General features: G+C 41.3%; 2 protein-coding genes across 4 annotated transcripts in view; one reads left to right on the top strand and one right to left on the bottom strand.

Moving 5' to 3' along the window:
- Positions 1-25,986, bottom strand: part of LOC100182850 (plectin) — a 55,939-nt gene extending 29,953 nt beyond the window's left edge. The window contains exon 1 of the mRNA XM_002131464.5: positions 25,904-25,986. The gene's annotated coding sequence lies outside the window, so the exon portion shown is untranslated. The remainder of the gene's footprint in view (positions 1-25,903) is intronic.
- zf(c2h2)-133 (zinc finger (C2H2)-133) lies at positions 6,906-27,354 on the top strand. Of its 3 annotated transcripts, none has more exons than XM_018811809.2 (16): positions 6,906-7,518; positions 19,445-19,539; positions 19,650-19,689; positions 20,062-20,208; positions 20,586-22,154; positions 22,398-22,637; positions 22,896-23,454; positions 23,643-23,775; positions 24,059-24,218; positions 24,433-24,509; positions 24,816-24,920; positions 25,137-25,220; positions 25,418-25,612; positions 25,920-26,070; positions 26,426-26,547; positions 26,852-27,354. In XM_018811809.2, the coding sequence occupies exons 1-16, from the start codon at positions 7,077-7,079 to the stop codon at positions 26,858-26,860; spliced, it is 4,128 nt and encodes a 1,375-aa protein (XP_018667354.1). In that variant the 5' UTR covers positions 6,906-7,076; the 3' UTR covers positions 26,861-27,354. The 3 variants fall into 3 exon arrangements, with proteins under 3 accessions (XP_018667354.1, XP_026689824.1, XP_018667355.1); XM_026834023.1 differs by lacking the exon at positions 6,906-7,518 and adding an exon at positions 10,693-11,579; XM_018811810.2 differs by lacking the exon at positions 6,906-7,518 and adding an exon at positions 11,624-11,879.
- Positions 27,355-27,755: the final 401 nt, after the last annotated feature.

Below are 27,755 nucleotides of genomic sequence, written 5' to 3'. Positions count from 1 at the left end.
GGTAATTGCAATTAAATCGCCGGTTAATCGCAGGCAGTGGAAAATTGCTTGGACCTCGCTGCATATGATTCGTCTCCATAAACCTCAATGTGACATTTGGATAGCCATGTTTGGCAGTAAAATTCTCGTTAAATCAATGAATAAACTGATAAGCTACATTCTTCAGCGGGCGGATCGATCGGGAATCCACGTTAAAAAATTCCGTGGCATTACAGCAGATTTTTGCAGCGGCAAAAAATCGGCAAAAAATCGGCAAAAAATCGGCAAAAAATAGACCAACCATACGACGCTGCAGCTAGGTTAAACATATTTTATTCGAGTATCTACCTATATTTCCTACATGCCCTACCATACCATGGTGCTTCTCAACCCCTGGGTCGCCACCGAACACTTTGTCGCCATTTGATCTTGTTAGGTTACTGGGCATATTTTCAAATAAGGAGTTTTTAATATTTAGTGGGTTGGGTTTTAATTCTCTTTCATCATCCCATTTAGAAAATAACAAATATTTGCAGAAATATAAAACCGTAGGCTACAACAGCGTTGGTAATTGCTAAAACATGATTGAGAAATATGGGATATTTTTTTACCAAGGATTTATCTCACAGTACTATATATTTGCGAAAAAACGACGATATATAATTTTAAAATGCGAGCCACAAAACCTCTTAGTTTAATCTGTTATCTTGGCAATATACTTGGCCTATAACTCGATACTGCGCGATAGTTCTATTAAAACCGTATCATTTACGTCCGGCCGGCGTTTTGACACCGCAGTGACCCCTGGACCCGCCGAGCGCGCTCTGTGACGTAACAATCCAACCGAAGGTAATGGGTCGTTAGTAATCTTTGTGTTTGAAACATAAGGCATACGAAGATCCTTATGACAGATTTTGCAAAGGCCCGTTGGGAGGTTAATGCATGTTAAGTTAGTGACGGTCAGATAAGCGCATTGAGAAACTGCCTTTGAGAGACGCCACGCAAAGTGCTCGCACGGCGACGAAACCACAGTCCGTTTCGCGCTCTTTTAATACACATGGCTTCGAATGGGGAATCCAAACAAGCTTTTAATGGCCACTTAAAAATTGGCATAAAAGGTTGGAGTTTGATTCTATATTGGAACATCTGAATGCATTAATATCGAGTGACCGCACTGTCCACTGCGTTCATTTATAATTCATAACAACCACGATTGAGTTTCCATCGATTGGTCACTTTTTATCAAACCGGGCATTCGCTTATGACAAATACGCCCATCTTCCTCGTGGCTCACCCCGGCAGGCGCATGGGGTGGCGAAGGTGGCGGGGCAGCCGGCGCTAAAATACAAAACGCTTTTAATCATCCGCCGGTTTTCACTCAATGCGCTGACGACTTTTCAGAAGAGAATTTCTATTGCCGGCAATCATGCAGTGGTCTCATTATACGGCCGTGTTTTTCATTCATAATTTGCATGATTTTTCCTGAATTATACATCGTCATCAATTATTTATTCGGGCATAGTTTTATTCTGATTATCAATACCATTTGTACTGCGAGAGTAACATCGATATGCGTGATGCCTGCGCCGACGCGTCCCACTAAGGCGATGCTAAATGGACGCGATTTAAAACACAGAAGATGCTGCGACCAAAAAAACAAATCTAAAACTCATCGCGACGTTCTGGCGCCTGAATTACATCTTCTGCCCAAATGCTGATAGACAATGTTGGCGTTTTAACGAGACTTAGCAACGAGAAAATTAATTTGTTATAAAACACTTTTGTCGATCAACACAAAGTGGTGACAACGTTAGGCTTTTTATAAGCACCCGCTTCTCAGGAGGGGTGAACGAGAAAACGGCCTCGAAGAATACGTGACACGGTTTTCGTCGCCGTATTTTAATTTTGATGAAAAATAGTTTTGTTCCGTAGTCGATCGGGCAAAGATTCGATCCTGACTCTTGGCTCAGATCGAAGCGCGAAAAACTCGGAAATGGATGACCAAAATCCGGTTGCGAAGTTTCTGAAAGCGACCAATAAGACAGAGACACCAGCAGATGAATTTTTCATGGCCATGTTACGGCATGCCCAAGCGTTCGGGCGCTTACATGACGTTAATTATATAAAAGCAATCCAAAAATTGGAAATAAATCGCGCTGTTTGAGAGAATTTAACAGTGCGAGAAAAATCAGCAAATGCCGTTTAATGCGCCTTCTGTTTAAGCGAAATGACGCTGGCTCGGTATTACAGCACTAAGAATCGCTAATGCAGAATGAACAATAAGGGGGGACAAATATACCACAAACGCTAATGAGCGGAGCCGTGGTTTAAACTTTCGTTATTTTTAACTATAACTTCTAATGTTGACTGTGGAAGCGCTTCATTTAAAAAATACATACTGTTTTTCTGAATAAGAAGATAGTTTAAAATGTGCATATCCGTAAATGTCTTTGCGTCAGTGCGACTTGCAATGCATACATTTCTACCATTTTCCTCATAGAATTATAGAATATCTACTTGCCTGATATTAGTTAGAGGTATAAAATAGAAGCAAAAACATTTTGTAAATCCATCCCATCAGCTCTATACTGTTATTTAAATCGGTCAAATCGAATTAGGGATAATCGAATTGTTATACGTCGTGACGTAAAAAGGAAGGGTGTGGACGTATCGTATGTTGCTTAGTGCCAACTTATAACCATTGTGATGCATTTGGATACCAAAATATATAAGTACGCGACGTTATAGTTTCTTGCATACACGTTTACATCAATGTTGTGGTAATGAGTAAGAAAAACGAAAAATTTGCGACGTAAATAGATGACTGCAAAAACATAAATACCTTCCATTTTTTCTCATCGTAATAAAGGAACTTTCAAAAACAAAAACGGCGTTCTAAAACTTTGCAGCGCAAAAAAAATCCGCAAAAAAATCGGTTTTATTTCACGCCTCATCTGTAAAAATTATGAAAAGTGTCGCCCACCGTCGTTGGTATATCGGATGCAATCAAATGTGGGGCAAACGTATGAAAAATTCGGCGGCTCGAACGGTATACTTCAAAACAAACACCCAGCTGACGCACCTGGACGAATATGAGATCATTATCAACGTTATAACTCATACCATTCGGTGGGCTAATTTTTAGTGGTTTTCTGCCAAAAAAAGCAATTTAAAAAAATCTCCCATATACAACGCTTATATGCAGGTAATAGAAGAGTATAGTAGAATGGGGGAAGATGGGACACCTTTTCATTCTATTTTCTTGTCCGATTTGGAAGTAAACATAGAACATTCAAGGAATTAAAAAACGTTAACTTTACGACTCCCTTAAACCGTTGTTAATTGTTTGAAACACGATTTGTATATTTGAATATTATGCGCTAAAGATGTCCCGTCTTCCCCCATCCTACTATGTAAAAAGCTTCATGTGCATGTACTTTAACTTTACTACATCATACCATAAGTCGGTTATTTCATAAATAAATGACCTGTAGGTCACACGCGAAGATTTATTGCATCTTTATGAGTGTATAAGCACCGTTTTATTTTGCCAGCTGCATGGGTTATGTGAGGTTCTGATATATTATCATAACTGACGGTTCCCAGCAGCGCTCGTACAAGGCATACCTCTGTGTGATTAACCTCGTAAACGAAACAGTTTATGGTCGTTATAACAGCATTTAACTATTGTTTATTCGGGCATATCGTATATTGTGAGGTAAGATGGATATTTCCTCATTTTATTTCTAATAATCAACAACGCTCTTTTAGAAGCGCGAGGATACAGTTTTATAATTCTTTGAATGTTTTGGTTTACTACCAAATGGGATGATAAAAGAGAACGAAAATCTGTCCCATCTTACCCCAATCTACTATATGTGTCCTACATTACCAATACGATTTTTCGGTGGTCGATATTTCTTGTTTCGGATTAGTTTTTATTGCGGGTATGCGCATCTCCGCGGACACACTTTATGACCCGAAAAAGTTTTATTGCGAATATTTCGGTCATGCATAGAATCATATTGTTCCATGTATGCGACCGCCATTCCCCACCCCTCAAGAGAGCTATCCCGTCGATTTTATTGCTACGTCATAATGTTATTTATGATTGAGTGCACTGTGTGACGTAAAATTCAAAAATAACAACGTATAAATAATACCATTACACGACAAATGCCAGAAGATTTTTGTCACATTTATAATACACCTGGCGCCAATATACAAATTTACGAAACCGACTAAAGCTAATAAGCGCGATGCTTTGTGATTATGTAAAAAATCGACAGGGGGACCATAGATGTCATATCGTTTGTCATTTATACATGGTTTGCTATATACTTATAATGATCGTTAACTGCGAATTACGAGCTGCGAGTAAAACATACGCGGGGCCATTGACCCCTGCATAAAGAGACGAGTATATCATGAATATAATGTGCGGGTAATATAATATCGTAAAGCAACATTCAGAAAGATAAAAAGTGCATTTGAAACGAGCGTTTTGTATATTATGGTCATATGAGGCGCAGGTCGTTACATGAGGCGGTTAAACTAAGGTTAACTATGTAACACCAAGGTAGTTAAATAGACGAAGAAACAACAATAGATAGTAGGTACTTATACCATGAAAATATTTGAAAAACATAGTTTTATTAGCATACTATATGGTAATGCAATTATTTGTGGAGTTTCAGATACAGTTTGAAATATGTTTTACTTGCATTGCGAGTAAACTGAATATATATTATAGGGTGGGGGAAGATGAGACAGACCGTTGTTAATTATTTAAAACACGATCAGGATATTTGGATATTATGTGCTAAAGGTGTCTCGTATTCCCCCACCCTAATGATGTCCCATATTCCCCCATCCGATTATAGTTGAGCATATTTGTCTATATTTGAAAAGTTATATAAGTTTAATTGGAATTTAATGTGGTATTTATGAGCTAGTGGTGAATGACTAGATATGCGTAAGATGGTATACGAGGAACAGACTGTCGACAAGATAGTAAAAAATTTACAACTGTATATGGTCTTTGGGAATTAAAATTTGGAGACTGTTTTATACAGCGCGAGTGTAAACTGTACGGGGTGGAAAAACAAACGAATTTGGTGAGTCGGGTACAACTGTTGTGTAAGGGTTTATAAAAGCTTAGAGGTGCATTTGCATGGCCCTATTATATATATAGTAGGGTGGGGGAAAACACCTTTAGCACATAATATCCAGAAATACTGATCGTGTTTTAAACAATTAACAACGGTCTATGGGGCTCATGAGCACAGAGTTAAAGAGTGTCCCATCTTCCCCCATCCTACTGTGCAAGTTTGTCCCGGCACTGCTTTTTACTGCGGCGGCGATTTCGTGCCGGGTTGCTACGTTTAACTTAATTATGGCAAATTCGTCGTAAAAATGATTTTAGTTTGCCGTCTAATTTTCGATCTTGGATTTTGAGCGTTAGGGTACATGCGTGGTGGCGTGTTCAGCAAATGCAAAGCCCAACGCCGTTAGCATCGATTTTTGGCGATAAATTACGGATTTTTTCAACTATTTAAACGTTTCTCCGGTATATGGCAACCGCTGTGAGTCGCCATTCTGCGATATTGACGAAAAAATCGTTAGTTAATATCAAAAGAAAAGACGCTAAATCTGTCAGTAAGGAATAAAATAATACGGCCGGCCGCAAAAACGAATTATCGCGTCTGTTCGACCACGAATTGCATCGAATTAGCGCGTCTGAAAATAACCCAAAATTTGACAGTAAATTTAATTAGCAGCCTTCACCCTCTTCCAAGGTCCAGCTAAAGTTCCGGGGCCAGTGACGTAGGAGCTCCACCCATGAACGTTGACCACAGCAGGCAACCAGAAAAGCCACATTGCACGAGTTAAGTCGGCTGGAAATTGCCTGCCTTGTTCATTAAATGCAATCGGTAGTCCACTTCGGCATGCAGGTCGTTTGTCAGGGACGAGAGCTTTTGTTTGTAAAAGGTAGACAGATAACCCGGCCCTGGTTGACGGCAGAGTATAAAGTAACAACGGAGAAAAACGACGATCGCGAAAAAACTTCGAATTTACCATTTTCGATCAAACGTTGTAGTAAGCAGCCGCTTATGAATTCTGAATAATGTAGTCGAGCATAAATTGCACACGGTAACAGCGTGAGGGCTAGCTAATCCAGTTATCATGATTAATAAGCAGAAGTTAGCTAACCGTTGCAGAAACCACGCTTTGAAAGTGCTGTATGACATGATTACGATGAATCGAAACTTAAGCCGGAGCTTTTTGGTCAAATCGAAAAAGAGCACCCTCGTGATTTTTGCCAACTTTTCCGGTTACGTCACCAGTTGCTTATTTATTTCGACATAAACGCTGTCTTCTGTCTTCGGATCGGATCGATATGTTAGTCGTCGCCGCGCGCTCGCACAAACACTTCGCGACAACATAAAACGACGCGCGCAAACCGATCGTGCAAACACGGCCGTCATTAGTAGTTTTTTCTCTTCCGACCCTACTGCGGATAAAAAACTCTTTGGTTGGTCAGTTTCGGGTAGATGCTAGATGGGCTTACTCGTCGGCAAGGAACAGTGGCGAGCACTCGTAGTTATCGTCCACACGCATTGGACGCTCCGAAAAAGTAACACGTTGATTTTAGGCAGAGTATTTTTTACAGAAAGATTTGGTTCTCTGTCTTGAGTTTAATTAGTAGCCCCAGTATTCATTTTCCATGACAGGTGGTGATATTTAATTTATATGAATAAATAATAAGAGTGAGTCGCCATAACTGACCCGAGGGCTATCCGTGGTCACAGTATAGTCCTTAGATCGTTAGCTTTGTTTCGCAAGAATGCTCCTTTGTTTCGGTAGCGGCAACAAGAAGAGTTATGACGTCATAGTGCCTTGTTTTCGCTTCGCGGTTTTACTATCTAAGAATTATTTTTCAGGTGTGTGTGTTGTTTCCGTTGAAGAACACAGATGTGTATGCATTGCTTGTGATTGCTGATTTCTGGCTTCTTAAGTGTCGGAAGCACAGGAAACAACGCCATTACACCGAGTTAGGTCGAAGACGGCAAAGCCCTGGTTCGGGGTGACAAAGCATGTCACGTAGAAAGCAGTCGAACCCACAGCAAGTACAAGACGAAGTAGAAGTGAACAATTTGACCGCGATTGGACAGCCGGACGAAGCTTTGGTTGAAGGAATAGAGAATCCAAGTTTGCGCGACGAAATGTCGATCGAAATGAGCGGATCAGAAGAACCGGAGCTAGTTTCCGGCGTCGGAGACATAGGAAATGACAATACCCTGCCAGGTGCACCGGAATGCGATTTTTCTATCAGGGAAGATGCGCCGACCTTTGCCGGATTTGAGGGTTCAAATCGCGGCGGGATGGCGGAAGATTGGTCGATGTCTGAGAAAAGCGACACAGCCGGTGATCGCCGTGATGTCGGGCAAATGTACGCGAGGCAGAAGCGAAACGAAGCGAATCAGGAAAGTGGGACGGACTTTACCAACGGCGACCAAGACGTACCATCAGAGCAGGGTAAGATTGGTGTTATCTAAAATATTTTCTTAGTTTGTCAGCGGAAATATTAAGAGTATATGTGTACATCTCTGGGTGTCGAGATAATGGGCCTACTGTGGCCGAAATATTAGGCCTACGCTGTAGGTCCTTTCGCACATAATAGAATATTTCTAGAATATATTCTCGTGTGTCAACGGAGACATGAGATATGTAGAAAATCCGGGAAATTCTGCCAACGTTGCTATTCACCGCGCTAGCTTGTAATTCCTAAACAGGAATGACACTGATTGATCTGTGTTAGCCGATTAGATTAAACCGAATTTTCGTGCTATGTAAATAAATATCAATAAAATTGATGTATTCAGCGGTACAGGGCGTAGGAAGCCGGGACGACTTGAGACTAATGCAATATAAACGTGGAGATATTCCCGAAAATCGATGGACAATCATAATGAGATAAACATAGGTGCCGCACGTCACAAAAGCGAGCTGAAACATCGCGTATCCGTCGCATTCTCGTGTCGCATCGGCAGCGCCCGGGATTCGGCAATTTTTCGCCGGCTATTTTTTGTCATGTTCGCGCGTCGGGCACGTCGCAATTGATTTGCGCGTCCTTCCATAATTCGGTGCACGGGGTCTTGTATGAATTATTATTTATAATTCGTTAAATGATTCATGGAGCAGGCATGTTCGCCGCCACGCAAACCCTATGTACAGACGGGCCATAAAGCGGCGTCGACTCCCAACTCTGCATTATGACTGCCCGCTGACCGCACACCGAACTTGCGCCTTACATTGCTCGATGTAGGGCGGTTTCTTCGTTTGCGGTCAGGTGCAATGTTTCGGAAAACTTCGGCGATTTTCGGAAACCGAAAGCAGAGACAGGCCGTGGCATTAGCATAACAAGACAATAATCCCTGAGGACGCATATACACATATACGGCTTATGCATATAACCACTTAGGGGGAGATGCACATGGCAAGCAGTTGATTGACATCAACATACAACGTTTGACTTTCCGTGTTTGCAATTCGAAAAGCTTATGGTTTATTGTTGTCTTAACCTGACCGAGATTCATGCAATTGCGAGCAAGTATATAATGTAAAACAAACCACTTTTTATGCCCATTGGCCGCTTCTCCTGCAATCAAGTCTCGAAAAAATAAACTCTCATAACCGTTTAAATAAAGTGCGGCTATCTCGTGCAACAGGGAAAAGCAATACGTCGCTTCGGAAAATAAAAATCACTTTTCAACGTACGAGAACGTCAATAAATAAGTCAACAAACGTTTGTAGTTGTAACTTATTAAGAGCGCCCTATATACGGACTTCGAAGATATAAATGCGATGTTTCATGGCATGTTTATTATCTCTGCGCGCCCTTGCAGTTGATATAGTGCTTACCGTTATAACACGCGTATGAGTATCGGGTTGTGAAGTTATTGTTGCAATTTTCCGGACAACGATGGAAAAGTAAATTGCTTCCTGTTCGGCCGAGACCGCGCTATATGACTTCTCAAAACATCTGCTTTAGAACCGTAGGCTGTGGTAATAAGCATGGCGATTTTATTACGGTCCGGACCAAATTATAAGCTGCCCGCTGTCTTTATAACTTTTTCTGCCTCGCTATCATAGGCAGATGATGACAGAGTGGTCCAAACGTGCAATTTCCCTCGTCAGTCACTTTATTGGACGTACCCACAAGGACGCTATAATAAGAAAGTTTCATTATGTGCAGTCTCAGCGTATTAACCGAACGATGACCCTTTATTATTATTATAGTCGCGCAGGTTATCAACCTAAATTGCGGTACGTCACTCAGAATTCGAGGCATGCCCCTGTTGCAGTATTGTGGCTACGAAGGTGTTGTTTACTGTAGACAGTGACTAAAAACACGTGCATTCTAGTTAATTGTGAGGAGCGAAACAGTTTTACGCGTCATCACACTCACGGATATTAAGTCTTAACAGCCGGTGTTGCTTTCGAGTTAACATTATCACCTATTATAACATGGTACTATTGTTAGCGCTCTAAAACCCGCGCCCCCTTTTCTTACCCTTATGGCGTAACACGAGTCGACATGCTCCATTCAGTAGTGTAACCCGGTAGCCCTGGGACCCGCGGGCTAGTTTTTGTTTTCAATAAGTCGCATACGGGCTATTCGAAATGCCACTTAAGTGAGCGGTGACGTGTTTAGATTAAAAGCGAAATAAACTGACGAGAAATGCTGTGTGTAGTCTGTTAGTTCGATATAGGCCTCAGCGCAACGTGGAACTTTCGTCAGAAAATGTAAGACGTTTTTCTTGTGTTCATTGGTTGCAATTTTCGAATAAATACTTGCAAGTGCGGCTCACGAAGCTTTGCCACGCTTTTTCCTGCGCTTTTCGTCGAGAAGCGGGCTATTACACACCCCCAAAACGTTTAAGACAAAGCAAAATGTGCGGTTAATTAGCGGGCGATATAGGAAATCGGGCGGACGAAGGAAAGACACTCATGTGACTGCTTACCGAAACGAGCTCGATAGACCCCCGTCGGAAGATTTCCTGGATTTTTGTCGTACGCGCAAGAGCTGAAGTGACAACGGGAGATCAGAAATAGCGTCGTTTGCACTTGTATTACGGCAAGTCGAACGCCACCAACGTCCACGCATCTCCTTCGCGTATCGTGGATCGACCTTAAACCACCATTTTGAATTGCTTATTCGGCAACCGTGTTGCGCAGACATCCCGCTCGCTACTGAGTATTGAAACTTAAGACGAAATTGCCCCAAGACTTTAAATGTAGACTTTTCAGAGGGAAAACAGAATAAAACCCTAACTATTTTGTACAACGTAATCTTAATTACAAAGCTCATGACGCATGCGTGTTTTTCGTATAAATACAAAATGTTATCATCAACTTATGACTGATAACCTCAAAACTAGTTATATTATTAAAGGTCTTTTGTACCGGTTGTAAAATATTGAAGTAGTCAATTAGGAACGCAGGATTTTAATTTTATTTACGCATTACGACCAACCACGGCCGTTAGAGACAATATAATGGTCATAGTAGCGATTAATGGACCCTTGACCTTGTTGTCAGTGACTTTACTGCCTCGTTGTGGCTGAAAACATTTTGCATAAGGGTTTTTTATTTGGTTTTATGAGTTACTATCAGGAACGCGACAGACCATGATTAAACAATGCGTGTTTACATGGGGCTTATGTGTGAAAAAACACTATGCAAGCCAACAGTAGCAAGTCTCTGCTATTTCGTTTGCATTCGCGACAGGTAGACTGCAGGAGATGGAAATGAGTTGTTTAAAAATAATTGTTAGAACTGATAGGTCTATGGTTATAAATATAAACATTCCGTCATATATGGCGCACATGTTAGTTAAAGCAAGAGTTTCACCACGAGTGTTATTTAAAGCAAGGGTGCAAGTTTGTTGGTCAATAGATTAAAATATTGTTCGTTGCATTGGACCTTTCCAAATCTGTCTAAAATATAAAGGAGCAGGTTTGTCATAAAATATTAACACCAGATCCATTGCCTTTGTCGTGAAACGCACTTCTCATTCGACACGTTGTTACAAGCGCTCTGTACGTCTCTAAAGTTCGCAGTAATTTTAAGGACAGTCATCCGAAACCTGGATGGGCTGAAGGTTTATTGCAAAAAGGATTTACCAAAACTTAGATAAGTTTACATCCAGTCATGCTAAGAAAACTGTACAGGACCGAGTAAGACTGCATGAGGTGTAAACCTATTAGTATACATTTATTAGGGACAACCCTAAGCATGTAGGGAGAAATGCTTCGTGTCAGGTAAAATATGCCACAGTCGCGCCAATAGAACAGATATACACAGGACGATGCTCACGTTGCAACAATTCAGGCTCCCGGGGACAGGATACACACTCATGTTTTTTATCTCGGCTATTGTATAGAACAGATTGATGCCCATGGTTTGTCTGCATTTAAGCAGGCACATGAACGAGGCAATTATCCGACACTATTATTACTGGTCATGTTATCAGACGCCTATGGCATGATGCGGTGAATCAAATCAAGCAAGCTACAGCGTTGGCCGAATGGCAGGTACTAACTGTGGTATTCACAGACGAAATATGAATTATGACCTCGCCATCCGGCAGAGAAACCGAGTAATAAACGCCTTTAAAGTTCAGTGTAAGTTTACACGAAGGTCAATCTACAGAGCAAACTAAAACTGAATAGTTAAGTAATAGCTGGTTTTATAGAAGCAGCACTTTAGCATTTCTCCCTTTGTGACAAAATATAACGTGTCTCGTGTTTTTAGCTTTAACAGTGAAGTTAAATTTGTTTAAATGCTGTATGCGACGATTGAAAAGGTGAAAAACTGAAACCTGAGATTCGAACGTAAGTGTTTAATTATTTTAAAATGTGACGTCACACGGGTGTTTATTTTAAAATATAAAATCAACTAACTCGGAAGTGACGAAAGGTCAAAACAACAAAGATTTTTCTGCTTTCCGAATCGGCTATATTTGACATTCATACACCTGGCTTTTACGTTCAGGGGGGAAAGTTGTAACGAGGACACGGTACATGAGAAAGTCGTGGTATGACTTAACCATGGGTTTGTGAGGTAATGGCTATATAGGGCCACGATCGACGACGCTTTATTTATTGGCGCCATGTTTTTTACAAGATCCTAAATTTTGACTTTTTTGCCATCAAAGTAAACTGTGTCGCCTGAGATCCATTTTGATTGAAAATTTGCCAACTAAAAGTCTACGCTAACGATTCAATTAAACCTTCACCACTTTTACGCAAAGCGAAACTGCCCTGGCGTTGTTTTTGTTTTGCTTGTCGGTGTACCGCTTGACTTGCCTGATTTTCATACACCTCGCCTTCAAAGCGTTACTTCGTCGGTGTTGCTTTTAATCTAAGCTAGATATCGGTGCATGAAACGTCATGAGCAAAAGAGCTTTGACTTACTGGTATTTATTTGACTGAGGAAACCGACGTATTTTCTGTGTTGTTCGGTTTCGGTTTTGATGGACCACAACATAACAATATAATTTTAAAATACCGTGCCTGTTGTACACCTTATGCTTATGAAATACCGACACGGTTACCGAGTATGAAAGCAAGACACGAATGCTCATTTTAAAAGGAAAGATAGGCTTAAACCCATGTAATATTTTGCCTATTTTAACCGTGTTAAAACTTTTTAACGTATAAGAGAAAATATAGACAATTATAAATAGAGAAAACATTTATACATATAGTAGGGTGGGGGAAGATGAGACACCTTTTCATTCTATTTTCTCGTCCAATTTAGTAGTAAACAAAGAACATTCAAAGAATTATAAAACTATATCCTCACGACTTTCATATACCGTTGCGAATTATTAAAAATACGATCAGGATATTTAGATAATATGTGCTAAAGGTGTTCCATCTTCCCCCACCCTGCTATATATATATTTTGCCAAATATTTAAAATAAAAAAACTTAATCAAACTTCAATGTACAGACAGGGGAGTTTTTCGCCATATATTAATAAAATTAAGTTCTGGTTTTAAAAAAATGGCGCATAAAACTATATATAACCATATATGATGTGTTTTGGCATTTCTTCAAATGGCCGCTATAACGTTATGACCCATCGGCAATAAATGTTCGTCATAAAACTGACAAGAGAATTAAAACAGAGCGATATAAGGACCGTTGTTGATTTGTATTGCTTGCAACCCATGGCGTATTACTCTCGCCCGATTTGTCGCGATTTTGAGTTATGACCGTTTAATTGCAGATACTAAAATTGTTTTCAAAACGCATACTTCTCTATGGTATTATATACCACTTGTGGTGCAGGTTGAACTTTCAAAACTTTACTAGAAATTGAATGAAATTACAGTATGTGTGAAGTGGAACGTGTTTTGATTTGATCTGCGAATTTGTAAACGTAAGTGGAACGAGGTTGATGTTGAAAATAAGAAAGTAAAAAAAATAATTTAGTTGCGTGTCAAGTTGTATGTAATAAATATGGTTCCTTAAAAAAAAATTAAAAACGTAAACTGTACGCGAGAAAATGTGGTGGTAGACTTTACTATGGAACAGCTTTTTAAGGTGTTAGGACAAGGCGATCGCTTTGTCCACGATTCCCATTGTTTTATCAAATATCGGGGAAGAATCACTTAAAATGACGTCAGTGGATCTGAAGCGAGTATTAATCCAAGTGAGCTTCGACGTCGTTGTTGTTACTGCATCGATTAGTTTTAATGCGATTTGAGCGGGCCGTGTTTTTACATGACTTTACCACCTTTCAATATTAATTGATGTGCTTTCCGTGTCTGTGTTCTTATGATTAATACTGTGTAAGTAACGGTATTAAAACAATGGTCGCATCGGTTGGGCCGTGTTGAAAGTGGCCTTGCAGTAATTGCTTTGTGTATGGTTAGCACTAGTAGTGTTTAATATCATATAAACAACAAGGGCTATTAAAAAGCAAAGCGGTTTATTCTTAGCGGGGCTTTAGGTAGAACCGCGTCGATTTCTTAAGAATAGATGGAGCCCCGCTATAGTGACACGCGACACCAACAGGAACTGTGTGCAGATACAATCTTTCCGATCAGACAAGCCGCGTATTGCTGCGGTGCTGTACTTTGTCTGTTCGCTGTTGTGCTTACGCTAACACATCCGCTGCGCGAACTGGTGTGTTATAAATGTGTCGGCTTTGCACCGAAATCGGGCTCGACCGCTCGGTTGCCGAAAGCATATCGTCGCTTATCAACACGAATGTCATAAACTGGCCGAATCTGACGCTGAGCAGACCGGCGTCCAATACCACGCCATATTTCGACTGGGTATATGAAAAAAACGAACGTCTGTGCTTCCATTAAGGCTGTTGGGTGGCCCGTTAAAGATAAGGCAAAGTCGATATTTTTGGGCGACGAAAGACGCGGAAAATTGCTTTCAATTCCGAACATGTACAAGCGACAACTATATCTCGGTATCGTAGTTTAATATTGCCGGAAATCGATTCCAAGCAACCCTGATTGTCGCACACGCGATTTCTGGCTCTTTTACGATTGACAGGCCTTACAATATATATTCGAGACGTTAAAATAGATTGGGGCGACGAGATATGACCTTCAAGTGCTCATATACGCTTGCTTCGGATATCCAGCAATTTGCACGGGTTGGCAGCTACTTGACCTGTAGGTTGAATCATAACGATACTGAATCGTTAACGAGCTATCACAACTGACAATAGGGGGTTGTATGATATTTGTGGCTGATGTTTCGTGGCGCATGTCACGGCATCTCGTTGTGGCAGCCGCGCATCAAAAGCTACTTGTCTTAAATTCTTAGGTGTGTTTGTACAGAAGTGTCCAAGTGCTTCTGGTTCCGCGTAAAATATCGTTTTAATTTATCGTCGTCTCAAAGGTTGTAAAACCGCGTGGAAATGCTGATTGGTGACATGAAAGGAAACATAATTCCCGAGTTAGTTGAGTGTTTGAACATCTTTACCCGCTTGAAATTACAGCTCGCGATACCAGAGACTTGAATGCGTTTCAGGCGCACAGTTTAGTTGGTCTTAGAGTGTTCAAGTGGGGAGAGTGGTTTCGTTAATTAACCGCGTGATTCTACGGATACTTTCATACTGGCGATGACGAATATGCCCACCGTAAGTTTCACACCGATTGGGACAATTATCCATTCGCCCCATCCTTCACAACGTGGGTCCGAGTGAAAGAGATGGGCTCTCTCCCACACCCGGTAAAGGGGAAATGGGATAATACTCTCTCCGCACAACGATTCCGATCAAGTGGATTAGCACTTGCCGGCACAAAACCCGGTACGTGTGAACTTAAGAGAAAGGGCGTGACCCGATTCGATTCGTACATAACTTAAGCATAACTACTTTACTTCGACGACCCGTTAACAACACTCAAAGCCACTCGGTACCAGCATAAAGTACTTGGTGCTGCGTTTCGATTTTTGCGCTAATTATTTAAGAATAAGAAGTGGCGATTCCTTTGCGAGACGTTCTTTCATTCAGCTGAGCAAATATGGCGACTATACGGAAACAAACTCAGGAAAACAGCGCTATGTTAATATCTGACAAAAACAAAACACTCAATACTGCTCAAAATTGCACATATAAAAATTCGGGCAAACGCGACACCTTTAGCACATAATGTCCAAATATCCTGATCGTATTTTACACAATTAACAACGATCTATAGGAGTCGTAAGGGTACGGTATCATATTGCGTTAAATGTTCTTTGTTTACTACCAAATGCGTGAAAATATAATGAAAAGGTGTCCCACTTTCCCTACTATATGAAATCTAGTAGCCTATACTGATAACGATAACGTAATACGATAAACGCATCCATCAAAAAGTCGTAATTGCTTGTCATTTGAAATGGTCCAAATCTGGACACGGTGGATTAGTTAGGAACGTAGTCCCTTCCTGTCATGAATTCACCGGCCAGGTATTTTAATCTCCTGCCGTCCCTCCGCTTGTAGAACTAGCACGCCATAAACTTATTATAAGCTGTCCAGTGCGCGTTCCGGGTCGCTTCGCCGCAAACCCATCCATATTACGCCCCTCATTTAAAACGAGATGTCCAGCGCTGATGCGTTGGAACGAGCGAAGGGCTAAGCATCTATGTAAACCTCGCTTGGCGCTAGTAACCTCTTAATGCGACTAATGCATGCACGAAGTGGGCTAAATGGCCGGGTTCGAGCAGTCTAAACGGCGCCGTTGTTGCTGGCCGTTCGCGGTCGGCCACGCCACGTTAATCATGGTTTGGTGGCACTTAAACCGTTGGGGAGGCCCGTCATACTCTGCTGTCCATCGTTCATGTTGTTTTGTTGCACTGGACGCTACCGAGTTATTATAAGCTGACGAGTCTTATCGTCAATGTGGCGACGGATTGCGCCGCTGAATATGGCGACGCCTTGTGTGGCAGGCCTCGCCTCGTTGCCGGCAATCCTTTAGTTATGACGGACTAATCGCATATGTGAGGGTTTATCCTGGGCACCCAAAAGCGCCGTACCATACAAGCTTGCTATTTGGTGAGCAGAGATTGAGTTACACTGAAAGCATTGGCGCGCCCGCAGTTCTGTAAAACTAGAAAACCAACAGCGTAGTTCCGCGACTGAGCGCGACGATGCAGGAAGTTAAAACCCGCTATGCGATTATTACGAAATAATATACTGCTCGGCACCTGTACTGGCACTGTCTCAATGGATCGGTAAAATGTTTAGCAAGCGGCGGGCATAATATGGAGATTTTCCGGGTCGCTGAGCGTGATTGAATGACCACAAACTACAGCGTTGTCGGCCAACTAGAAACCATTTCATAAACTCGGGTAAACCACACCAAAGGGGCCTGACCACCGGATTTAAGTTGCATTAAATTATCTGACCTTAAAACCGGTAAGGGGGGGGGGGGGGGGGTGGGGGGGTATATAGACCCATGTCGCCGTTCTATAGTCTCCAATCTCTCATCCGGACATGAGATATTAGATTTGAATTACGAAATCAGTGAGGCAGAAAACACGAACAGACCAAACGAGTGGTTTGCTCCTTTAGAAAGAAAAATGCGGGTTGTCATTCGATCGTTCGGTCATATACTGCTTGTTAGGCAACAATCTAACGTACAATGAGCATTGTAATGTAACAAACAAAGTTATTCGTGCGCGGTGCTCCCGTTTCGATGTTTACCATCATGCAAAACTATGGTGTCATTTTTATCATTGGATTTTGTGGTAGTTTTACAAAGCGAACCGTTGCAATGCGATAGCATTGTGAGTTGCTATATACACTAATGTAATATACCTTTGCTATTACATCGACTGTTCAAAAGAAAACATTCAGTTACCCATATAGACTATAGTAGTGTTGCGGTGACTCTTATTTCTCACTAAGAAAAAATAGGCATAGAAATTACAACAGCTTCAATAACCACAAATTTGACAAAAATACAAATTATTTGATGTCACTTTAACACAAAAAAATCAGTAAAACATGTTTTTAAAAATTGAGTTTACTCTACCCTATTGGTTATGTTAAGTTGTAAAGCAAGTTTAAGCTTTGCAGTTTAAATTCAGGTTTGGTTTTAGCGCGCATAGCGTAGTTGTAGCTAAGCTTTTTGCCCAGCAGTAGACTGTCCACGTTTAAAAGTGGTCGTGCTGTGCAATAGAAACACCTTTACTATATTTCCTTATGCTGCCATCGCGTATATTGTGTTATCACAAATGATCACTCATTTCATGGGAGACTGACCAGTGAGACGAAAGAGAAAAGACGAATGGCGATACTGGTTGTATATGAAGTACTATGGGGTAAGATGGGATACCGTTGGCAGCTAAATCCCATATTTCCTGATCGTGTTTTAAACAATTAACAACGCCCCTTTAATTATGTAAATACTTTTTGTTTATTACTAAATAGGGTAATAAAATGGGTTGAAAGCATATCCCATATTACCCCACCTTGCTAAATTACAACGGAGCTAGTTCAGCATATGTGACAACGTATGGAGTAGTTTGTAATTCGTTCCCACCGACTTAGCTTACTCAGTATTTGCACGCCACCGTTACCAGTTATTTTTCCAACGCCGTAGCCGCTCGGTTTTGCTGCACATGCCGGGGATTTGTAAACGACAAAATACAGTTTACTTCCTGGTATAAGGACACATGGGCTGTAGACACGCGCATCACCGTCGAGCAACAACAGCAGTTTAAGCTTGCGGTGGTCGAAACAGAGGTTACACGGTTCGTTGCTAATCTGCGCGATTTTCGACATGGAGGGCCAGTAGCTGCTTCCTTTGCTTACTGCTGGTGCGAAAATCGCCGCTCTTGAAGCGGGGTGTCAGATTACTCTGTTTGCCGGTGCCGAAGCAGGCAGGTAGAAACGGGTGTTGGGTTACAGCGGGTTTCCCTGTCGAATTTTACGTTCAAACTGTTGGTAATATCAGCGCAATGTTTTGTGATATAAGGTTCAGGGTGGAGCTACATTACGGTGGGGGAAGATGGGACACCATTTAGCTTTGTTTTCTCGTCTCATTTAGTAGTAAACAGAAAACATTCAAAGAATTCTAAAACTACATCCTCACGACCCCCATAGAACGTTGTTAAATGTTTAAAACCTTATCAGAATACTTGAATATAATGTGCTAAAGGTGTCCCATCTTCCCCCACCCTACTTTATATCAAAATGGAACCGTAGCGATGGCTCGATACAAAATGGCGAATGTTTAATATCGAGCAGATCGATTGAAGATGACATACTGCCTCGAGCTCGCGGCCTCAGCGCAGAGCACCGAAAAGGCAGGAGCTCATGTCTGGTTAAACTCTTTATAGTGCTCGATGTCAATTTTATTAAAGCGACATACTTTATGAGCGCGGGGTAAAAGTAATACCAGCTTTATCGTTTATGAGCCCTGTCAGGGTAAATGGAGCGGTCTTCGATTTTTGGTTTTAGGACAATGGCTTTGCCGGTTTAAGGACAATGGCTTTGACAGCACTTTGCCGGTTTTTACTTAAACAACACAAACGGTGAAACAATTTTGTTGCTTTTAACAAAAAGGACGAGAAATGTTGAAGCCAACGTTAGAAGTACCGCGTACATGTGTTATTGTGTTTCACGCCACGAAGCGATGCTTTTATGTGGACGCGCTTATGACTAAGAAGTAAGCATGGGCGTCGCCATGTTATGAAACATTCCGTGCTTCAAAAACACGGAATGAATAACAATCTTGTTTATCGTAACGCCAACATGGAAAAGCAACGCTACACGGCAAAAATCGAAACCACTTAATTTTTCGGCGGGTACGTTATATGGCTTTTGCCTCTAAAAGCCTGGTTTCGCCGGCGGGCTTTTATGTCTGAAAAAATTCCAACACGAGGCAAACGCAGCGACAGAATTTATAATCGCAATATATTGATTCTTGCAGAAAACAGAGATAAGACACCGGACTGCAAACTGGCCTTCCACGAAGAAGCCGACTCGCTACCCTATCGTGCTGATTATTCAAAGGAAAGCGACTGGGTAGGTTGAAACTACCGGTTTATAATTACCAACCACATCCACATATGTGTATTACTGTTGTGATTTAGATTCGTATACTGATAATGCTAATTGTGTGATTTTAAACGCAGAGACAGCATTACAGAATCGACAAGAGATACGCAATGAACGGTAAGCAATTACTTTCAATCTACAACGCGGTTGCGCATTGACGCTTGTAAACCAAATGGTATATTAACGTATGAATTGTTAAAACCATTACCAATACTGCATAATGTAAACGGTTGAGACTTTTTGATACTTTTTTCTCGTCCTATTTTGTAGTAAACAAAGAACATTCAAAGAATTATTAAACCGTATCCTCACGACTCCCATAGATCGTTGTTAATTGTTAAATAAACGATTAGGATATTTAGATATTATGTGCTAAAGATGTCCCGTCTTCCCCCACCCTACTGTATAAGTAATCTGGGCGTTGGGGGTAATGCCTAAAACCCAGGACCTCACTTATATAGAATTTAATCTATTCTACAACATTAACAGTTGCTGTAACTCAATCCCTCCCGAGTTCAAACCATCACCACGAGCAGATTCCTTCTCATCCAACCTTCATGAAAAGTGAGGAAGAAGAAAGGACTTCTCCATTCGCTCAATCCAGTGGACCCGAACATCCAGATGAAGAAGAAGAAGGTGGGAAGATTATTGTTTTAAATCTGGCTTTTAACATGGGGCAAAGTTCCTCGTATTGGGGAAAAGGGCTCTCTCTGATATTCCACTTGAATCTAATAACCGTTGTGCATCATCTACTTTACGAGACATTGAGGAACTCGGTGTCAAAAAGCAAGGGCAGTCGTCAACTTGAATATAACTGGTGTAGTTTGTTACTTTAGTTTCTTTTAATGGATAAGCATAACTTTATTTATTAGGGCTAAACCGAAAATTCATCTTTATTAAAAAGGTAAACATACAAAAAGGTCTTGATAGTTTCTTGAGTCTCTGGTCTGTTGTTTTATATACAGTCAATGCTTTGGACCAAATGTATTCTAATTACATGTCCTTTTTTATAGAAAAAGTGCTTGAAGAACCTACAAGTCCGGAAAATCTAATTTATCGGACAGAGAATGTTCGTACGAGTTCAACTGAAGACGATATGATGAACTTATCGCAAGGTGGGGACAAAGAGACGTTGCAAAACAGAAACACAGGGGAGCAGACTAACGATGAACATGGAGTGAAAAGTTTGAACGATTCAGACGACGAAGGGCGAGAACTGGACGAAATAAAAGACCAAGTTCGGATGCTACAACAACAGCAGATGTATCAGGTTCAAATGCTCAATTTCCTACATTTGCAGCTTACAGTGATTGCGTCGAACCCACAAGCAGCAACACGCAACCAACCGCCTATATTTCCCTCGTCTGGCATGCCAGGAGTTAACGGTTTTCAGCTGCAAAATATGCAGCAGTTGTTAGCCGCTGCCGCCTCAATGTCAGGGACTCATACGCCGGGAAACAATTTACTGCCGTCAGTTGCTGCGGCCATTGGCCGTCATTTCAATGCAAATAATACTTCGGTGGAAAAATTAAGCGAAACAGTTTCTCAGCTGCCCAAAGCTAAAGATCTTGAAATGGAAATGAACGAAGCTTTGCAGCAAGAGAGTAGAACGAAGAATGGAGAGGAGGAAAACGCGTTTTATGGAGGAAGGATTGGAAACCCTCAAGAGCCACCCCTTTACCGGAACTGCTCCGGGATGAACAGCGATCCCAATCAACCTGGAGGGGGTTATGGGACTGCTGAAGAATCGCTTAGCAGGAGGTCGTGTCGCTTCTGCCAGAAGGTTTTCGGTAGCGAGAGTGCGCTGCAGATTCATCTGCGTTCACACACAGGCGAACGGCCGTTCAAATGCAACATCTGCGCAAATCGCTTCTCAACAAAGGGGAATCTAAAAGTCCATTTTTCTCGGCACCAAGAAAAATATCCTCACATTGAAATGAATGCCAACCCCATACCTGAATACTTAGACAACGTCCCTACGAGCTCTGGCATTCCGTACGGCATGTCAATTATCCCGGATTTCACAGAGGTTCCAGACCCCGACACCGCTCTTCCAGTGCCAGTACCTGACAAACACATCCCCCCACCTTTAATACACAAGTCTGATATTCTTCCAGCTCTCTACAGGCCCATTGAAACACAGAGTTCTGTGAATACAAATGCAACAAAAGATCTCTCACATCAAGACACAACCTCGAACACAAACGACCGACAGGCCAGCTTCGACCAACCTAAAGAAGAAAGGAGCAACAACGACGATCAAAGCGCTGGCTTCCCTTACATACAACACGGGTCAAAGTCTTCATCTGACATGGAGAACCAATATAACAGTTCAAGAATACTACACCAGTCATCGTCACCGCCAAGTTTTGCTCTTCCCCGCCACATGAGCGAGGGATCCCGGCCAACCTATGATGAAGAGCCGAGCAAAAGGCAAAATGCTCCTTCTGAGACATCGAAACTACAACAACTGGTTGACCAAATCGACAAGGGGAAGGAACTGGAAAAGAACGAGTGCCATATTTGCCATCGAGTTCTAAGCTGCCAAAGCGCTCTCAAACTGCACTACAGAACGCACACAGGTATGTACCATAGATCAGTCAAATTTAAAAGCTAATATCTATAACAGGGTGGGGTAAGAGAAGACGTTCATTCTGTTTTCTTGTCTGGTTTGGTATTAAATATGAAAATTTACTATATATATCTGTGGTCCAACTACTCTTAAACGAAGTTGTTTAGATTTGTGAAACACGGTTAGGAAATAAGGGTTTTAGATGCTAACGGTATTTAGTTTAGTTCTATATAATAAACGTTAATATCCTTAGGCGAAAGACCATACAAGTGCGACCTATGCTCACGGGCTTTCACTACTCGAGGAAACTTGCGTACCCATTACAGCAGCGTTCATAGACAACAACTACGTTCATCTCCTCCCACCAACCCCTCAGTTATGCGTGGTGTGTCACTACAATGCCCATTGTGCGGGAGCCGGTTTATGGACCAGCAGTCAATGCGACAACACATGCAAATGCATCTGTACATGCACAGTCAGCAACAACAACAAGGTGAGTTCGCCGCTGCTACTAATGTGAATATATGAACAAGATACCTGAACATAATGATCCCACTAAGTTACGTATGTGGTAACTCATAAGCAGGCACTTACGTGGTGTCTGAAACAGAACAACCGTGTTATAACAACTGATGTCTTACCACGCGCGGATGAATAAGTTACATTCATTCATTCAATTTCCTATATATAAAGCGACAGAGTAAACGTTAAACAACTATCCAAACTTCGACTAACATTATTTATTTCACAGTTGCTCATTTCCTACACGGTCGCCACAGCGAGGGACAAATACCTTTAGCGTTTGGAGGCAAATTCCCTCCCAGTATTGGTGAAAACGACATCCGCATGCCGGACCAAATAACTGAGATCGAGAATCAGCCTTTGAACCGAGGCGCCGATACATCAGAGCCAAGCGACGACGTTTTCGAAGAAAGGTCTCCGGATCGCGAAACCTTTTCGGAACCCGACGACAGAGTAGTTCCCGTTGGTTCTCCGCATTTGCGGCATGAATCTGAAGAACGTGTAAACCGCGAGCAAGAACCTAGCTCTCTATCCCCACCTGACGGTAAAGGAAGTGAGCGTCTACCGCTGCCTGGCACAAGCGACAGCATCGTGACCAAACCGCTTACCTCAGGGATATCAGCTCTCGACCTGACGCGCTCCAACTCCAACTCACCCGGTGTAATCACCTCATCAATGTACTCTAATGCGGGAATGATGGGACACGACAACCATCGCCCATCTTCTCAATCGCCACCTCAACTTGCATCCAACTCACTGAACGCTCTTGCGCACCTCGCGTCGAACAGGTAACGATAAAGTGTATTTCAGATAAAACTTTGCTACTCGGTGTTTTTAATTTTCAAACCAGCGATATGATAAAATGCGCAACCTATTTAATGTTTTAAATATGTTGTTTTTTGGAATTTTAAGAGAGCTTTGCACGAAAAAAAATTGATGTACATTTTTTGACCTATTGTTCACCCTTTCTTAACAGCGCCATAATGCGGCCAAGCGGAATGCCACTAATGAACGTGCGGAACCCGCTAGAGGGCGAAATGCGGGCAAGAAAGATGACGACATCGTGTGAGATTTGCAACAAACCATTCACCTGCCAAAGCGCGTTAGAGGTAACACTAATTATTCAGGTGGCATAAGATATATTATATAGTTATGATTTCGCGTGTAGTTATGTTTTCTCGTTCCATTTGGTAATAGACGGAGAGTTATAAAATCGTAACCTCACGACCCTCATTAGACCGTTGTCAATTGTTTAAAACACGATAAAATAGGTGCTAAAGGTGCCACATTTACAAAATTGTGCTCAATGTGGAGCTAATACCACAACTCTTTCATTCAACGCATTTACATTCATCAACAATTCAATTCAACGCATTTACATTCATCAACTAGATACATTTACGAATTCATACAAAGGAAAGACCATACTTGTGCCGAGTTTGCGAGCGAGGGTTTACCACCAAAGGTAACCTAAAGCAACATTTACTAACACACAATATCAACGAGGTGGACGACGACCTACTGGAGCCGGTTGAAACCTCTCCTATAACTGGTAAGAAAAAAATTAAAACAAATTGGCGTTTTACCACCTTCGAGAAAACCTTTTTTTACCATGTTTTAAATGTTACCCAATTTACCATATTTTTACCATGTATTTTTAACCATGGTTACCATATTTTTACCATATTTTTACCATATTTTTACCATTTTTTACCATGTTTCTAAAGTGACGGCGTTTTAACATATTTCTGTAACTTTTTTTCCAGCTAACTCGAATTCAAACAGTCCTGTAAACTCGCCCGCTACCATCGTTAATTCAAACCAACAAGCATTACAAAGAAAGGTAAGGTTTGCTATAGTGTATACATATACATAATATGGGTACTTGGTGTTTTAATGTGAACGGTCCCTGTCGCCACCTTGCGGAAAGCGGCAGGCTTCAACATCTACTGAGGTCGATACAGTATAGCACCCTGGGTGTTGGGGTAATATAGGCCAAGTCTTGCCTAAATCCCAAGCCCTATGACATATCACGCTACAGAAGCTTACCCACGTAGAATAGAACGGAACGTGAATTTTTATTTTGCTGGATATTATTTACAAACAAGGCAAAATTACGCAGATTTCTAAAACTTAATATAAATTACAGCGTCCAAGCGAAAGTAGCGACGGCCAATCAACAGCAAAGCGGACCTATCCTAGACATTGGTGCCATATATGCCAGAAACAGTTTTCATCGGCTAGTTCACTACAGGTAAATAACGCACCTTATCACGCCAGCAGAGCTTTCTAAGCATATTTATCCACAAAGTAACATACACGGTAACCTAACTCGTAGGCTGGCAAGATGTGTATGAACACGTATTAAGTTCGCTATGGTATGAACATCCGTGTTATAATGGCTGTCGTTTTCCGGTTACGCGAGAATAAAGCAATTTACATTCATTCATTTATACATTTTTATACGCAGATACACAACAGAACACATACAGGCGAAAAGCCGTTTGCTTGCAGCGTATGTGGACGAGCATTTACAACCAAAGGAAACCTAAAGGTAAGCAACCACCACAAACCATAAAGATATATTTGTATACCCCATAATACATTACGCATGGGCGTTGAGTAAGTATAACCTAAACATGTAAAGTCAGCTTGAAAAATAATCTTAACGAGAAATCGTAGCATGTTTCTAACGACTGTTTTGCTGCTAATTTCGTTCTCCACATGCTTATATATTACAATCTTATTTAGGTCCATATGGGCACGCACGTCTGGGGAGCAGGGGGTTCACGGCGCGGTAGACGTATCTCGATGGACAACCCATTAATTTCACCCTGGATGCAAAATACTTCGAACTCTAGCTCTAACCCACCAAGTCAAGCTATAAGACCGAGACCAGCAGCTCCCCCAATACCAGCTGTGCCAGACCCTGCCCTAATCTACCAGGTACGTAGGGCCTAACATTAACGATATTCTGCGTTCTAATAGGCAAGGTTACCTATACACAAAATGCGACGTGCCAATATATAACATTTGCAAAGTACAGGTCACAATGCTTTCATGATTTATGCAAGACAATTAGATAAACATTAATGTTTATGTGTTTATAACGCGATGTTTTGAACTCGATGGGTCTGGTTTTTCTATCTACGAAATGTTACGTGCAAACATAAAGCATCGGGATTGCTAAAACGACAACTACATGTAAAAACAGAAACAAGCAAATGATCTAAATACCTTGTATACATTGCAGCAATACGCGGCGCTTGCTTCAGGATTGATCGGGGCGAAGGCATCAGCAGAGTCGAGGTTTCATGCGAACGGGATGCTTAATCTTCACAATGCAGCTGCAGCTAGATTACTTTTGCCGCATCCGAATGGTCATGTTCCGCCATCTTCTGTTGGTTAGTTCAAACATGTCTCAAATTTCAATGCATCCCTATTACACATTTCATCTGTTGAAAAAGTGTAAAAGATTGACGTTACCCAATATCCAAAATACTGGCTGGTACGCGGCCATAATCATTTCTCACTTTATCAAAACGCTCTTTTACGCTAAGGGACCGGGGGCTAATTACTGTGACTTGATTGGTATAGTGCTAGGACGTACTGTGTCTATATAGAAATACGATGTTACAGAAGCCAAGGAGATTTGACTGGATAAAATAGATTATGGCTACGTATTTTGTCTTTTCGTTCCAAAAACTTACGTAAGCAAAAAGGCGGGAAAACAGGCTAAATGGTTGTTTTGTCACACAGGTGCACAAATGGGACACCATGTACCAACGGCAGGGGAGCATGTGAAGGGGAATGAGAGATCTAATAATATTGCTGCTGCGTCAGAATGGATTTGGAAAGCTTACCAAAGAACACAAGAACAGGTTGGTAAAAATATATTAAGGACTAAATAATGAACAGGTGTAACTATATAGTACTGTGGGGTAAGGCGGGACATATTTAGCACATAATATCCAAATATCCTGATCGTGTTTTAAACAATTATGAACGGTCTATGCGGGTGTCGTGAGGTTACGGTTTTATATTTCTTTTAATGTTCTTTGTTTACTGGGACGAGGAAATAGAATAAAAAGGTGTCCCACCTCTCCCAGCCTACTATATATTAAAAACCTTGCAATGTTTCCCCACATATATAAAATTTAGATATTATAATATATACTGTCACAGGTGAATTAAAAGTACAAGAACCAAACCTAACCACGAAACAAGATATGACTTCGACATCAACGTATTATTTCTTCACTCTTATATATACCACCTGAAAGAATTCTTCAAATACGAGAAAAACGTTATCTTATGTACTCAAAATACCTTGCTTGTCGTCTAGTATATTGTATAGATAGATTTTAGTCCTTTTTTGTGTACGTAAGCTGCGAGTAGTGATGCAGTAATATTATACTTGCGCTAGACAGAGTAGTTTGAAGCTTTACCGAGAGTTGTACTTGCAATAACCTAACTTTTTTAATTGCTGCTATACCTACTGAGAGGCAGCCTCGATAAAACACTGTAGCAAGTTCATGTTATTGTTGTTGTGTGGGCGCTGAACGAAACTTGTCGTGCCGTGGAGTTTTGTGCGTTGTATATATTCTAGTCAAATGTGATAAGCCAATGAATGTCATTTAACTGTCATTGTCGACACTGCGGTTATAATAAACTAAGACAAAACTGAACGTGGATTTGATTAAATCAAGACTACAGTTATACATACACGGTTACAAGTATGGGAAAGACGGAATGCCTGCAGCACATAATGTCCCATATTTTACGATCGTGTTTTTAACAAAATATGATGGAAGGATACGACTATACAATTCCGTGAATAGGCTTTGTTTACTACTAAGTTGAACGGTAAGATGGAAAATGACCGCATTTCCCATCTTACACTAATAACCTATATATGAAAACATACCACTATAGATACCAAATGCTTAAAATACTATTCTAATATAGACTAGACAGTTTAGATGTGGCGGCACATGATGCAAATTACAACGTCTAGTTGGTTGTTATAAATGATATGTTACCATTAAAGCGGATACGAGGTGTATGAAACAGAACACCCATGCTATAA

The sequence above is a fragment of the Ciona intestinalis genome, chromosome 4 (genome assembly GCF_000224145.3).
Source record: "Ciona intestinalis chromosome 4, KH, whole genome shotgun sequence".
In the NCBI taxonomy this organism is placed as follows: domain Eukaryota; kingdom Metazoa; phylum Chordata; class Ascidiacea; order Phlebobranchia; family Cionidae; genus Ciona; species Ciona intestinalis.
The sequence above is the reverse complement of the archived record's forward strand: the minus strand, read 5'-3'. Positions and strand labels throughout refer to the sequence as shown.